Consider the following 16532-nt stretch of genomic DNA (forward strand, 5'->3'; position numbering starts at 1 on the left):
GATTCATTCTTTCAAGGACTAAAATTTATTTTAATAATTGCATCAAAATCTTCCTAAAATCTATATTTTCATGCCTTCTTAATCAGATTACTGTTTGTTTAGTGTAGTTTAGCTCTTTCATGTTAATTCACTGCCATGGCACTTGATTATTCACATTCATCAAGTTTTATACTGTCCTATATACATTGATATCCCCATTGATGTCAGATTATTTTAACTCTGAGTGACTTAGGTTTCTTTTAAAATTCTGTTTGCTTTTTGAATTTTTTCTCCCATTGGTAGAGACTTCTCATCTCTGCCAGTGTGCTGGCCTTGGACATCCCTTACACCTACTTTTTAATGTACTAACACCTGTTTGATGTAAACTTAAAAAGTGGTCTCCTGAGTATTACTTACACAAGATCTCCTATTAGGGTGAAGGAAAAAATATTAAATTTCTCAACTTTTTATTTCTTTTTTATTTCTAATTTGTGTATGTTTTATAATGTTCATTATTACAGTATTCACGGTTCAATATTACACGGTTACAATGTACACACAGATAATGGGTTTCATTCAAAGAATAATGGTTTTGTTCTAAGAAAACTACTAGGCTAGAAAACTGAAGTAATTCTTCCCTAATTTTAGTTTCTTTTTCAAGAGCTCCTTTTTTCTTTTTTTTTATGGCAGCTAATTTTTTCATGCGTGCAATATTCTTTCTTATATCTCAGAGAATATTATTTATTATTCTTTGTTGTTTTCTGCTATTACCTGTAATATCTTTATCTGTTAAATTTGTTGTTTCTGTTTGTTTGGCCTTTCATAAGCTTATCTTAAAAATTGATTATCTATGTTTGCTATTCATATTTGAGTGAGGGCTAAAAAGCTAATTAGAATGAATGCCTGTGTGAGGCGTAACCCTAGTGGATCCCTAGAAGGGTTCTGCTGGGAGATTGCAGCCCAGCCCTTAGAATATTGGAGGTAGAAGAGGAAAGGGAGGTGGGGTGGTGTTAAGAAACTTCCTTTAATTTCCATGGTTTTATTCTAGCACTTCATGCCTCCTCTCTTTGCCTTTTGTCTAGACGTCTCCAGAAGCTAAGCCTCATCTGTCCTGTCATGATTGAGGAGAGGTAGTTGCCTGGCTCTGCTGGGTGAAAATGTGGGGATCTAACTACTTGGAAGACTTCTTGATGCTTCTCTTTTTAACTCCCCAGGCCTTTCTCAGGTGCTTCAGATTCCTGAGCCTTTACAAGACTCTGTAGGGCAGGTTGTTTGACTTTTCAACCATGACTTTCCCTGCAGCCACATAGCAAAGCAGAGGAGGGGTAAATCTAAGGCATTTACCATTCCTCTGTTTCTTCCTACAGTGTGCTCTTCTAGTTTCATTGCAGGTAGAGTTTGGTGTCTGTTTTTCAACAGACTATACACACACATACACACATATACATAGACACATGGTCTATACATTGAAAAGAATCTGGGGGCACCTGAGCAGCTCAGTTCGTTAAGAGACCATCTCTTGATTTCTGCACAGGTCAGGATCTCACAGTTCATGGGGTCGAGCCCTGAGTCAGGCTCCACACTGAGAGCACAGAGCCCACTTGGAATTCTCTCCCTCTTTCTCTGCCCCTCCCTCCTCCATCAAAATAAATAAATAAACATTAAAAAGAACATAATCTGCAAGTATATATACCAAAATATTAATAGTAGTTATGTAGATGGTGAGTTGTTTGGGCTTTTGTTTGATGTTTTTAATGAATATCTGAGGTTTTTATAATGATCCCAATACTTGTATAATAAGAAAAGAACAGATGACAGAGTTCCTTGTGATTTTAATGATACTGAAACGTTTCTGCTTTTATTTTTCAGATTAACAAAATATATTGTGTTACTATGTTTGACTAAATTTTTGAAGGCTGTGGGACTTTTTGAATCATACGATCTCCTAAAAGCAGTTCACATTGTTCAGTTCATTTTTATATTAAAACTTGGGTGAGTGTGTGTGATTCCGTTTTCCTTATGTTTTATTTATTTGAAACTCCTGTTTTAACTGAGTATCTTTAAGAAATTTTAGATAGAATATATTGTGCTATTTATCCCTCCTCACTAATGTATGATAATTTAATAAAAAAATAGAATACCTAAGGTTAGAGGTACAAAGAGAATTGTTTAAATGATTATTGTACTGTAATAGCTTGCCAAAACTAGACTTATACTGTACTTTGCATTAATGAAGTTTTTGTAGATTTCTTTTAATGTCCAGCTTAATAGAAGATTGCTAACTTCTCATATCTGTTTCAGCGTTCAGTCTGTTGCAGGATCTCTTTTATCCTTTTAACAGGATATCCTTTTATCCTTTCAGCGTTCAGTCTGTTGCAGGATCTCTTTTAACCTCTGAAGAGCTCCACTGTATACCCCTGAGAGCATAAAAGTGAAAAGAGCAGATAATTTGTTAGAATTTTTGTAAAAGTAGTTTTGATGCTACAGTTTCCCTAAAAGAGTCTCCAGACCATACCACTGGTGTAGTTCAGCCTTCCAGCAGGTAGAATGTTACCTGAGACTTGTCTTGGCACAGATGTTCCTTATTTTCTAAGTTAATCTGTGCTGGGTTTTGTTCATTATATGTTCCCTTCACATTACAGGGTCCTCATATAATATAAATTTACATTATTCTGCATATTGCAAGAAATTCTCTGTAAATAAAGTTTCTCTAGATCTTGAGATTGATAGTGACCACTTTCTGTTAATAACAGTCTATTATTAAAGACTCCTGGGAGTTAATTTTAGTAATTATGGAAAGTGATTCTTTACTAGGAAATTTTAAGCAGTTGTATGCATTTTTATGTAATCATTTTGGGAATGTGAAACCTAAAGACATACAATAAGTACTTTCTTCATTTCTTTTATTTCAAGATTTGTTATTAAATTTTGGAGAAGATAGATTTTTTTTTTTTTTTTTTGGTATTTCCCAGTATGAAAAAACACTGAGACTCCTTTTGTGGCTTGTGAATTGGTTCTGAAGATAATTACAAAATAAGCATTCCCCAAAATGTTGCAGTGGAAGCTTTATTTGAATAAATATTGTTCTCCAGTATAATTTTTAGAGGGTAACATACTTTTCAAGTTCTAGTGTATTTGTTTAAGATAAATATCTTAAGATGACACCTTGTATATAAGACAAATATTAATATATTAATGTTTCAATATCCACAGAACTGCATTTTTTATGGTTTTGTTTCAAAAGCCATTTTCTTCTGGGAAAAGTATTACCAAACACCAGGTGAGTTTTTTGCACAATTCTTTTTTCCTAGCAGCTTCCTAGTTAGTGGGCCAAGAGACAGTGCCCTTTCTTTGAGCATGGTTACTTAAAAAATGACTTAAGTACACAGCAGATTATTTCCAGAGTTAACTTGGTCTTGATTTGTATTTCAGTATTGAGGCTTTAAGAGTAAACTAAAGTGTTAAGATTACAGAATGTTTAAACATGCAGAAGAGGGTAGTACCTGGCTGGCTCAGTCCGTAGAATGTGTGACTCTTGATTTCCGGGTTCTGGGTTCGAGCCCCATGCTAGGTGTAGAGATTACTTAAAAATAAAATCTTTTTTTTTTTTCAATATATGAAATTTATTGTCAAATTGGTTTCCATACAACACCCAGTGCTCATCCCAAAAGGTGCCCTCCTCAATACCCATCACCCACCCGCCCCTCCCTCCCACCCCCATCAACCCTCAGTTTGTTCTCATTTTTTAAGAGTCTCTTATGCTTTGGCTGTCTCCCACTCTAACCTCTTTTTTTTTTTTTTTGCTTCCCCTCCCCCATGGGTTTCTGTTAAGTTTCTCAGGATCCACATGAGAGTGAAAACATATGGTATCTGTCTTTCTCTGTGTGACTTATTTCACTTAGCATCACACTCTCCAGTTCCATCCACGTTGCTACAAAGGGCCATATTTCGTTCTTTCTCATTGCCGTGTAGTACTCCATTGTGTATATGAACCACAATTTCTTTATCCATTCATCAGTTGATGGACATTTAGGCTCTTTCCATAATTTGGCTATTGTTGAGAGTGCTGCTATGAACATTGGGGTACAAGTGCCCCTATGCATCAGTACTCCTGTATCCCTTGGGTAAATTCCTAGCAGTGCTATTGCTGGGTCATAGGGTAAAAAAAATATGAAGAAGAAAGTAGAAAAACATTAAGGTATACAGTACTTTTTTTGTAATGCAGTGTCCTTATTCTGAAAGATTTATGAATGAGACATGGAGACATACCCACGAGCCTAGTACAAGTGTCATGAGGAGGCAGATAAAGCATAGGGGTTAAGAATGAGGCTTCTGGAGGCAGACAGATGCACATTCTGTCTGTCCTTACAAACTTTTACTTTGAACAAGTTAATTTCTATCTTAATATTTTCACCTATGAAATGGAGTTAATAATACCATTGTAATGAAGCTGTGAGGAATAAATGAATTAATACATATAAAGTTCTTGAAGTAGTGCCTGGGATATAGTGACTATGCAGTAAGTATTAGCTGTTACTCTCATCTTCATTATTATTTTCTATAGACCCCTGAAGTTCAGGATACATAGCAGAAATGTCCTGCATTTTACATAGTCACCTCATATTATCACCTCTTTGGACAGTAGAGGTATATCCTACTACGTGTTTGCTGTATGCCACAACTTAGAAACTTGTACTGCAATTTTTTATTAAAATGACAATTGTAGGTACCTCTCTTTTAGAGACCATGCGTGTTTTAAAAATGGGATTAATATTTTAAACCCCATCATAACTTTTTTTCTCTTTTGAAGTAATTAAAGCTCTGAATATCTCTAGAAAAGAATTTAAAGACTAAAACAATACATGTTCCTAGCAAAGTAATGAGAAACTAATGGAAAAAAAAAAAAAATTATACTCTATAGAAAAAGATCTCAAAATCTAACAACAGATGAGAATATAGAAAATGGAAAACAGACTACTGTCTTACAAATCTAGATTTAGTCAAAGGATCTTAACATTTTCTATTTAATTTCAAGATACGTAATTATTTAGCCTTTAAAATATTAAAGTGCTACCATTATCTTCTTTCCCTATGTGTTTTAAGACTTTGAGATAATAGCAAAACATACATGAGTAAAATTTTTAACTTTTTGTTTCCATTTATAGTGGATCAAAATATTTAAGCATGCAGTTGCTGGGTGTATCATTTCACTCTTGTGGTTTTTTGGCCTCACTCTTTGTGGACCACTAAGGTAAAAGTGCATATTTTGAATGTTTGTTTGTGTTTCTTAATTTTGAATATTAGTTTTCTTCCATTATATATAATATCAAATGCTTATGTTATGTGCAAGTGCTTCTATCACTTGTATAGCATTGGATACAATTCAACATATAGAGTGGGGGAGAGAGGGAGGGAAGGAGAGAACCTGTTGAATTTGTGGTCTAGCTTTTGGTGAACACCATTAATGTATTGTTCATGATCTGTCATGATATTTTAATAGTTAAGAATCTAGTTTCAGGGGCGCCTGGGTGGCTTAGGCGTCTGACTGGCTCAGTTCATGCTCTCACGGCTTGTCAGTTTGAGCTCTTTGTCAGGCTCTGTGCTGACAGCTCAGAGGAGCCTGCTTCAGATTGTGTCTCTCTCTCTCTTTGTCCCTCCCCTGCTTGCACTCTGTCTCTCAGAAATAAACATTAAAAATTTTTTTAAATCCAGTTTCAGAAAAGTTTTAGCATAGGTGGCTTTTTATCATCCCTTGGTGATCCCTTTTAGCAACTGATTTTAGAAACTAAAAGGTCTGAAGTGGTAAATAAAATCAACCAGTAGAAGAGCAAAATCTTTATTTAAACACTTTTTTCTTCACTACTCTGAAATACTCTTACCAACGGAAAATTCTTAAAAAATATGGTCGTAAACAAATGTCTTGACAACAATGTGTCAGTCATCAGATTAAAGATGAGTTAACTCTCATATTCCCCTAGATCTATATAGAGCAATCTTTTTGTGTAATGGACCAATTCCCGGGGGTGGGGGGTGGTGTTTAAGGGCCACTTAATAGGAATTGTAACATGTACAACTCTGCATAAACATTTTTAATGCTTCTCTGTAGCTAAAGGGTTTTACTCATTGATTGAAAGTATAAGAAAAAGTACCTGGCCATTGTTGGGAGGAGGGGGGTATGATGATGAGAGGAAAGGAATAAAATTAAGGATATTTTAAAGAATCTCACTCAGAATAATGGGGTAGACAGAGTAAAAATGATAGGTGGAAAATGCTTTGTGAAAATCCTTTCCCCTCTTTTGGCTAATAGAATAGCTTCCAGGTTTGAGTCCCTTTAGCTTGTTTACCGTGTACTTCGTCAGATGCAGGGTATACATAATTCCAGATGTCATGTCCTTGTCCATGACAGCAGCAGCATCCTGGAATGGTAGGTAAGGCAGCTGGATTTTCTCAGCTTGGGAGAGCTTTTTCACTTTATCCTTGAATATGATTAACAGTATTATCATCTCTAATATTTTAAGTTTCTTTTCCATGAAATTGTTTTGTTCTGTATGTTATTAAATCACTGTCCCCACATATTAGGGTAGGGAAAGAAGGGGAAAATTGTTAAATTCTTACTTGACTCCTTATTTAGTCCTCTACTTCCTACCCTTAAAATCCCTCACTGCCAGCTCCTGTGCCAACACTGCCCCTCTCATTCTTTTATTAAAACCATCGTGCAGGGTGCCTGGATGGCTCAGTCGGTAGAGCATGCAACTCTTTTATCTCAAAGTGGTGAGCTCAGGCCCCATGTTGGGCATGGAGCCTACTTAAGTTTTAAAAAATAAAAACTATCATGCAGTTTCTTGACTAGAAAGACTTTGTGGAGTTGTGCTTGGGTGGCTCATTCGGTTGAGCTTCTGACTCAGGATTTCAGCTCAGGGCATGATCCCAGGATTATGGGATCAAGCCCTGCAGTGGGCTCCATGTTTCCTGTGGAGCCAGCGTAGGATTCTCTCTCTTTCCCTCTGCTGCTCTCCCTCATGCACGTGTACACACACACAAACTGTCTCTCTCTCAAATAAAAAAGACCTCTTTGGTGTTCCATAGCCTGTCTCATTTCAGGTGGTATTACTCTTTTGATATATTTATTTTCTTAAGTTGTACCTCATAATCATTAATAGAATTAAAGTTAGTATTGCTGTGTTCTGTATTACAGATTTTTGAGTAAAGAGAAAAAATGAAAATGTGTTAAAAGAGCAGCTGAAAATCTTACTATTTAGATCCTATAAGCCCTGTTTTTACTGGTGATAGTTTTTCAAGTTTTTAAAATATTTCACACAGATAAGAGAGGAAATATGTTTAATAATAGTGAACATTTACGTATCCAACATCCAGTCCCCCAAATAAAATCTTACCAATACTTGGGGGCACCTGGTTGGTTCAGTCAGTTAAGGGTAGTGACTCTTGATTTTGACTCAGGTCATGATCTCACAGTTGTGGGATCAAGCCCCACATGGGGCTCCTCACTGAGTGTTGAGCCTGCATAAGATTCTCTCTCTCCCTCCTGCTGCCCCTCCCTTATACCGCATGGTCACTTGTGCATTCTCTCTCTCTCAAAAAAAAAAAAAAAAAAAAAATATATATATATATATCTGTATATGTGTATATAACACATGTATATATATGGGGATCCTGGGTGACTCAGTCGGTTAAGCGTCTGACCCTTGATTTCAGCTCAGGTCATGATCTCATGGTTTGTAAGTTCGAGCCCTACGTCAGGCTCTGTGCTGATAGTTCAAAGCCTGCTTGATATTTTCTGTCTCCCCTTCTCTCTGCCCTTGTCTGCTTTCTCTCTGTCTTGAAATAAACTTAAAAAAAAAAAATACCTATCTTACCAATGCCTTTGAATGCTGGTGTTTCCCTCCTGACTGTATCCCCATCTCCCCCTACCCTTGGGTGTAGTCAGCATCTTAAGTTTTGTTTTTCATTTTCTTGGTTTCCTTTATAGTTTTTTCACATATGTACCTAAGTCTATTTTTTTTTAATGTTTAATTGTGGTTTTTTTTAATGTTTATAATATATTCATATAATTTTATTCATTTTTTACTGTTGTAAAATAGTCCATTGAATAGATACACTCTAATTTATATTTTTCTCTTACCAGTAGCATTAAGTTGAGGCTACTGCAAACAAAGCTGGTATGAGCAACCTTCTAAGTGTTTCCTGGCACACGTACACAAGAAATTGTTGTGATATAATCATGCAAGTAGTATTACCGGGTAGATAATGCCAAAAGGTAGCTAATTCTAAAGCATTTGTACCTATTTATTTTTCTCAGTGTTTTATGAAATCAGGAAGAAATACTTATTTTCTCTTACTCTTGTTGAATTCATACTTCTTGGTAAAGATCAGATATATTTTATGTGAATGATAATGTTTTTGTATTTTTCTAGGACTTTGCTGCTATTTGAACACAGTGATATTGTTGTCATCTCACTACTCAGTGTTTTGTTCACTAGTTCTGGAGGAGGACCAGCAAAGGTACAATTTTCTTTTATTAGTTACTTGAAAATTGAAAGTATACATGTAAAGTATTAACTAAAGCAATTAAATAATATCTTTTAGCATTTAAAAGAATGTAAGGGTGGGGGCGCCTGGATGACTCAGTCGGTTAAGCACTGACTCTTGATTTCGCTCAGATCATGATCTCACAGTTCGTAAGTTTGAGCCTCAGATTGGTCTCCTCACTGACAGCTGGAAGCCTGCTTGGGAGTCTCTCTCTCTCTCTTCCTCTCTTTCCACCCCTCCCCCCATGCTTGCCCACACACTTTCTCTCTCTCAAAAATAAATAAATAAAAGAATTCAGGGGCTTTTTCTGCTAATTTTAACTTTTTCTTACAAACTTTTTTTACTTTTTATTCCAAAATCATCATATGTTCCCAGAATGTGGCAAAAAGAGCACGAAGAGCACCCTTCACTCAGTTTCAGTGGTAACTTCTTACCCAACTCAAACACACTATGGAAACCAAGAAATTGACATTGATATAATCCATAGACCTTATCAAGATTCAGAACTGTTTGATCACCACAAAAATCTCCATCATGCTGTAGCCAAGCCTGTCACCCACCTTATTCTTTCTTCTTTCTTTTTTTTTTTTTTTTTAAATTAATTTTGAGAGAAAAAGAGCAAAGGAGGGGCAGAGAGAGAGAGGGAGCGAGAAGCAGGCACTGAACTGTCAGTGCAGAGCCCAACCCGGTGCTCGATCTCAGGAACCATGAGATCATGACCTGAGCCAAAATCAGGAGTCAGCTGCTTAACCACCTGAGCCACTCAGGTGCCCCTCGCACACCTCATTTTTAACCCTTATTCGTCATTTTTGGAAAATACCTAAGAACTTCTTATAAAGTCTAATGAGCATTTTGCCAACTAGGCAGCTTTATTTATCTTTTTTTTTTTTTTTTTTTTTTTTTTTTGAGAGTGCACACATGAGCGGGAGAAGGGTAGATGGCTTGGAAGAGAATCTTAAGTAGGCTATACACTCAGTGCAGAGACCTACTCAGGGCTCAGTCTCACGACCCTTAAATCGAGAGTCAGACATTTAACCTACTGAAGGTACCCCAGAAGCCTTCTTTATCTTAAATAACTTAAGAATTATCCTTCTTTGGTAAATGAGTCATAAATCTGCAATTCCAAATTCTTAAAACTACAGTATTTCTGTTTTACCAAATTGAATGCTTTCTGTGCATGGTACATTGTCCCAGTTACAGGGAAAAGGAGAAATAAAAATAAATAAGGTGTAGTAGTCCGTGTTCTAAAAGGAGCTGTTTCGAGCTGAGTATTGGAGGCACATGAATAAAATTAAGTGAACAAAGTAATATGCCAAGGAGAGCAGAGAGACTACGCAGCCCATAGATTTCAAATAGGATCATTAATATTAAAGCATATGCCAATATTTTTTTTCTTTCAATGTTTATTTTATTTTGAGAGAAAGAGAGCGTGAGCAGGAGAGGGGTAGAGATAGAGGGGCAGAGAGAGCATCCCAAGCAGGCTCTGTGCCATCAGTACAGAGCCCAACAAGGGGCTCGAATTCACAAACCATGAGATCATGACCTGAGCTGAAATCAAGAGTTAGTTGCTTAACTGACTGATCCACCCAGGCGTACCCTGTATGCCACTCTTTCTTTGATCCCATTCATATACTACACTGTAATAAATGTCAAGTGGAGCACCTGAGTGGCTCAGTTGGTTAATTGTCCGACTTCAGCTCAGGTCATGATCTCACAGTTTTGTGAGTTCAAGCCCCACGTTGGGCTCTGTGCTGACAGTTTAGAACCTAGAGCCTGCTTTGGATTCTGTGTCTCCCTCTCTCTCTCTGCCCCTCCCCCACTCATGGGTTTTTTTTTCTCTCTCTCTCTCTCATTATTTTAAATAAATAAATATTTAAAAATAAAAAAATGTCAAGTGGATTGAAGAGTTTTGTGGACACAAATATATAATAAAATAAATGTAGAATTAAAATATGTAAAATGTATTAAATAACATAAATATATAACATACAGAATAATATAAACATGTATAATATATAAAATAAATATATGTAAAATAAATTATGAGGAGAAAACCTTCTGAGCATAAAAGCAGTGGGAAAAAATCACAATGGGAAAACTCAGTAAATTTGATTTCATTATGATTATAACCTTCTATGTAACAGAAGTCATTGTGCAGACAACAAACTAACAATAACAACAAAAATTACCACAAGTAAAAGTTTTACATTTCTTTTAAAATATAAATCACTCAAGTAAGTTAAGAAAAATGCTTAAGATTCTCAGTAAAAATGATCCAAGGGCAGGGAAAGACAACTCACAAAAGAAATACAACTGACTTTAGGGGCACCTGGATGCCTCAGTCAGTTGAGCATCTGACTATTGATTTCAGCTCCCATCATGATCTCAGTCTCATGATGTGAGGTTGAGCCCCACGTCAGGTTCTGCACTGACAACATGGAGCCAGCTTAAGATTCTCTCTCTCTCTCTCTCTCTCTCTCTCTCTCTCTCTCTCACACACACACACACACACACACACACTAAATGTTTTTTAAGAAAGAAATAAAAATGACTTAAAAACAAAAAATTTGTTGCAGTTAGACTCAGAAATGAGAGTATAAATCATATATATTTTCTCATTAGTGTGTTACAAATCTGGGCATCTATCCACCAGCAGGGTTTTTTTCTTAGCTGTGACTGAAGCACTACAAAATTTCATTTGCTGTCTTTGACAAAAGATTAAATTACATTCTCCATAGCTGGGTATTGTTGATATTGTGTGGTTTATGTATACTGACTTTTGTCAAAATATCCACCACTCTAAGAGAATTTATCAAGTATAGTGGTGATCACATTAATGAATAGGACTCTCACTTTAAATTTTAACTTTTATTTAATGAAGGTGTATGGTAGTACACCTATAAATTTATAAATACAGAATGTATAATAATGCATTTGGATGTATAATAATGTATTTGGATGGCTTTTATACCCAAAATTCTGAAGTATTTGCATAAACTAGGCAGTATGTTCCTCCTATGATTTTTTTTTTCATCAAAATCCTTTCCCTGGAATGAGAATATAAAATTTAAAAATTTATCAGCTTTTAAATGCTCTGCACCTTTACTGGATATGAGAAATGACTGCCAATTTTCTTAATGTGCCCTCTTAGTTCTGTTTCCATAGAAGAATCATAACTAGAATATTGATATTATTATCAATAATTAACTGTAAATTAACTGTCTATCACTTGCATGTTGTAGAATAAAGTAAGTTCATGCTAATAATTCTGTAGCTTCTTGAGCTTTTCAACCCAAAGCAAAATAACATTTAGGGATATTAATTCTGCAAACATAAATGGTTTGTGCATGGTAACATGCCTAGTCCTGTGAACAAGGAGACAGTTGAAGTCATCATTATTATGTGCCTTAAATGCCCTTAAACTATTCTGCAGAATTTGTTGTAGCTCTTTGCTTTTTTTATCTGTTAATACTGCTTATTTATGTTATATAGTAGAAGGGCTTTAATGTCAGATGTTATTTTTTCTTCACATATTTATTTGAAAACAATTTTTCTTTAGTGTTTGTATAGTCATGGTCTTAAAAATCAACTCTTAAAATAGTCATCCTAAGTAATATTTTCTTCATTTTCAGACAAGAGGGGCTGCTTTTTTCATTATTGCTGTGATCTGCCTATTGCTTTTCGACAATGATGATCTCATGGCTAAAATGGCTGAACACCGTATCCTTTTGCAATAGATTGGAATTATATAGTCTTGAAAATAGGAAACTGGCAGAATGGGACAAGGAGGATTGAATTAAACTGATCAGTCATGAATGAAACTTCCATGAGTTAATGTAGGTATTCAAATAATGAGTAAATTTATTCTAAATTAAATATTTTATGGCGTCCTAATCAATATATTCTACAGAGACAGTGAAAGAATATTTTAGAATGTCCTGGTGCTTAAAACAAAAAAAAAAAGGATTTGCCAGTCAACAAAATCAATCCGTTGGCTCCCTTGTAACAAATTTAACAATTCAAATACTTGATTTAGAAGTCAGTTGCAGTTATTAAATATAAACTTTTTTTTGAAATTTAATGAAAAATCTTTGGCATCTTCTTGCCGAAAAGAAAAAGTTGAAATTCCTTAACCTGGTAATCACTCTCTTGCTCTAAACTGTTATTGCCAGTTCAGCTTCTACTCTTCTATAACCCCAACTTTCCAGTCAAATAAGTATACCCCTTTTCCTCTACAAACAGACATGCCTTGTTCCTTCCTGTCCATACCCCTTTGCCCGCTCCACTTAGCAGAACTTGGAACACCAGTTTTAATTCTTCTGGTTACTGATACTGTTCTAGAGCCTGTTACTTAAACAACAATTTACTTTCTTAGACTGAAAGAGGGTGGCATGACTGCAAAACTCCACATTGCTTGTGATATGTCTCCGCCCCACCAACCCTTTCTACTTGCTGCTTTACTGAGGCTTACGTGGTCAGTGATTTAGAAATAGATTTAGGATTGATTCGACCTCTTGTTCTGAAAGAGCAACCTTAATTCCTTGGTAGGAATGGTCCAAAATGTTCCTTGGTCTTGTCCCTTTGCCCTACTCATAGTATGCATGCATATACTTTTGAAGGTTAACTCCTGAAATTTAACAACTGTATCTCAAGCACTATTATAATTGTTTTGGAGACAACAAAAATACAAGCCATTCCAATTTATAAATTATGTCCCAAAATTAAAGATTTAATTGTTTTGTTTTTAAGGGCAATATATTGTTGCAGGTAGTCAGGTTTGGGGTTCCCAAACTAGTCTCTAGTCAACCCAAAATAATGTAGCTAAAATTTTAGGAGGACTTCAGAATTCAAAGAGTTAATATTTGGGGGTTTTCTTCCTTTACTGCAACTCACTTAGCTGAAGGACATCATGACAGCGCTCTAACTCACATGCTTTACACAGCCATTGCCTTCTTAGGTGTGGCAGATCACAAGGTATGTTCTTTTCTTTGTTCCTAACATAATCAAGAGATTTTGAAAAGTTAACCACAACTGTAACTTTAAAAGTGTATTAAAGTAAGTTATCAGTAATTTACAGTACTGCCTGACATTTAAGTAGTTCGGTAATTTAGGATATGGAAAAAACATAATAGTTCCATTTCTTCCAATACTATGTATTGAAGGATTGAGTGAACCATGGGTTTCTAATCAAACTTATGTAATTTTATTTATAGGGTGGAGTATTACTGCTAGTACTGGCTTTGTGTTGTAAAGTTGGTTTTCATACAGCATCCAGAAAACTCTCTATAGATGTTGGTGGAGCCAAGCGTCTTCAAGCTTTATCCCATCTTGTTTCTGTGCTTCTCTTATGTCCATGGGTCATTGTTCTTTCTGTGACAACTGAGGTAAGAGCAGGAATGTATTGGTCATAAGTAAAATGAATTGCAGTTACTTATAAATTTTAGTTCATTTCAGTACATTGTATTTTATTTCACTTCGAGCTTACAAGTGTTGTAAGTTATCTTTGCTTTTTCTCATAATTTTTGAAAAATTTTTGGAATTTTTATTGCTTATAGAAAATATAAATCAAGTACTATCACATATATATATATATCCCTCCCATTCCTGTAGCTCAAAGGAATCAGTTAAAGACATAATTTAGGAGGTACCTGAGTGACTCAGTTAAGCATCTGACTCAGGATATCGGCTCAGGTCCTGATCCCAGGGTCGTGAGATCAAGCCCCATGTTGGGCTCCATGCTGAAAGGGAAGCCTGCTTGGGATTTTCTGTCCCTTTCTCTTTCTGCCCGTCTCCCACCCACATGTATGTACATGTGTGCTCGCTCTCTCTCTCTCTCAAAATAAAATAAATAAACATTAAAAAAAAAAAAAAAGACACGGTGCCTGGGTGGCTCAGTCAGTTGAGCATTTGACTCTTGATTTTCGCTCAGGTCATGATCTTGGGGTTTTGTGGGTTCAAGCCCTGTTTAGGCTCTGCACTGACCCTGTGGAGCCTGCTTGGTTCTCTCCCTCTCCCTCCCCTTCTCCCTCTCCCTCCCCTTCTCTCTCTCTCTCTCTCTCTCTCTGCTCTTCCCCAGCTAGCACTCTCTGTATCTCTCTCAAAATAAATACACTTAAAAAATTTATTTTAAGTGCGGTAACGCAACCGATCCCGGAGAAGCCGGCGGGAGCCCCGGGGAGAGTTCTCTTTTCTTTGTGAAGGGCAGGGCGCCCTGGAATGGGTTCGCCCCGAGAGAGGGGCCCGTGCCTTGGAAAGCGTCGTGGTTCCAAAAAAAAAAAAAATTATTTAAAAAAAAAGATACAATTTAATACTTAACCATGTGTTACTTATACACAAGGATTGTGGATCACCTAGTGTTTATAAAATTATTAAACCATAATGCTTTTGTTTTTTAATACTTTGGGGACTACTAGGAAAATGCAGTAATATTTTATATCTCTTATATTTTGGCATTTTATGAATCATATTTAATCACAGTATTTGTTTATATATAAAGAGATTAACTAAAACATAAGATATGAACTTTATACCTGTGCAGTTCTGACAATTTCTTTTTTTCTTCTCTGTTTAATTCCTAGAGTAAAGTCGAGTCTTGGTTTTCTCTCATTATGCCTTTCACAACAGTTATCTTTTTTGTCATGATCCTGGATTTCTATGTCGATTCTGTTTGTTCAGTCAAAATGGAAGTTTCCAAATGTGCCCGCTATGGATCCTTTCCCATTTTTATTAGTGCTTTACTTTTTGGAAACTTTTGGACACATCCAATAACAGACCAGCTTCGAGCTATGAACAGAGCAGCACACCAGGAAAGCACTGAACACGTCCTGTCCGGAGGAGTGGTAGTGAGCGCTATATTCTTCATTTTGTGTGAGCACTTTTCCCCGTAGGAAATTTCATCTTATGGATTCTGGTGTGGAAGTCATTTACTTAATTTGGGAATTTGTTCAGTGCTTGCCTTTAGTGCTGACGGGTACGGTGTTGGTTTGGTAGCTTAAGCTTTTAAAGCTTTTATAATGTTCATGGGGTTTTTTTCCTTTTTTTAGCTGCCAACATCTTATCATCTCCTTCTAAGAGAGGACAGAAAGGCACTCTAATTGGATATTCTCCTGAAGGAACACCTCTTTATAACTTCATGGGTGATGCTTTTCAGCATAGCTCCCAATCGATCCCTAGGTTTATTAAGGAATCACTAAAACAAATTCTTGAGGAAAATGACTCTAGGCAGATCTTTTACTTCTTGTGCTTGAATCTGGTAAGATTTTTAAATATTAATGACATACCTTAAAAAGTTTAATCTTTTAATTTTGATATTTCTGGTAGAATTTTAGTAATTACCAAAATTTCTGATTATCAGGGGCTAAAACTATATTTTCTCTAAGTAATAGGAAGATTACAGGATCATATTCAGACTACTTATGCAACTTTTGAGGCATTTTAGTTGCATCAGTTTAGTGTACTATTTCAAATCAGTAAATATAGTATACTGTAAAGATTTTTATCTACTTCTTACAGGATCTCACTACAGACCACAGTGCTAACATTTTGTAGCCTAGTTTATTGAGTTCTACAGTCATATAAATGAAACTGTCTCCTTTTAAATGATGTGTAAGATGACCCTATCTGATTTAGTATCTTAACAGTTTATATGAAATGAAATAAAATAGCAGTTATATCATCAAGTAAGGTTTTTGTAATAAATGGTTAAAATTGTCGTGATTGCATTCTGATAAATCTATTGAAACAGTATTTCCCAACACATTCCTCCCCTATTTGTCTTTAAACCTATTTTAGCTTTTTACCTTTGTGGAATTATTCTATGGAGTGTTGACCAATAGTCTGGGTCTGATCTCAGATGGATTTCACATGCTCTTTGACTGCTCTGCTTTGGTCATGGGACTTTTTGCAGCCCTGATGAGTAGATGGAAAGCAACTCGGATTTTCTCCTATGGGTAGGTACCTTGACGATCAAAGTGATGTAACAAAATGAAAAAATTCTCAGGGCAAAT

General features: G+C 35.8%; 1 protein-coding gene across 1 annotated transcript in view; it reads left to right on the plus strand.

Annotated features, from left to right (window-relative positions):
• SLC30A5 (solute carrier family 30 member 5) overlaps positions 1 to 16532 on the plus strand; it is a 35209-nt gene that overhangs the window by 7477 nt on the left and 11200 nt on the right. Inside the window, exons 2-11 of the mRNA XM_027040610.2 lie at positions 1849 to 1971; positions 3193 to 3259; positions 5145 to 5230; positions 8412 to 8499; positions 12159 to 12246; positions 13424 to 13500; positions 13740 to 13910; positions 15105 to 15393; positions 15570 to 15778; positions 16318 to 16475. Coding sequence (XP_026896411.1) covers positions 1849 to 1971; positions 3193 to 3259; positions 5145 to 5230; positions 8412 to 8499; positions 12159 to 12246; positions 13424 to 13500; positions 13740 to 13910; positions 15105 to 15393; positions 15570 to 15778; positions 16318 to 16475 — 1356 coding nt within the window. The remainder of the gene's footprint in view (positions 1 to 1848; positions 1972 to 3192; positions 3260 to 5144; positions 5231 to 8411; positions 8500 to 12158; positions 12247 to 13423; positions 13501 to 13739; positions 13911 to 15104; positions 15394 to 15569; positions 15779 to 16317; positions 16476 to 16532) is intronic.

The sequence above is a fragment of the Acinonyx jubatus genome, chromosome A1 (assembly GCF_027475565.1).
Source record: "Acinonyx jubatus isolate Ajub_Pintada_27869175 chromosome A1, VMU_Ajub_asm_v1.0, whole genome shotgun sequence".
NCBI lineage: Eukaryota > Metazoa > Chordata > Mammalia > Carnivora > Felidae > Acinonyx > Acinonyx jubatus.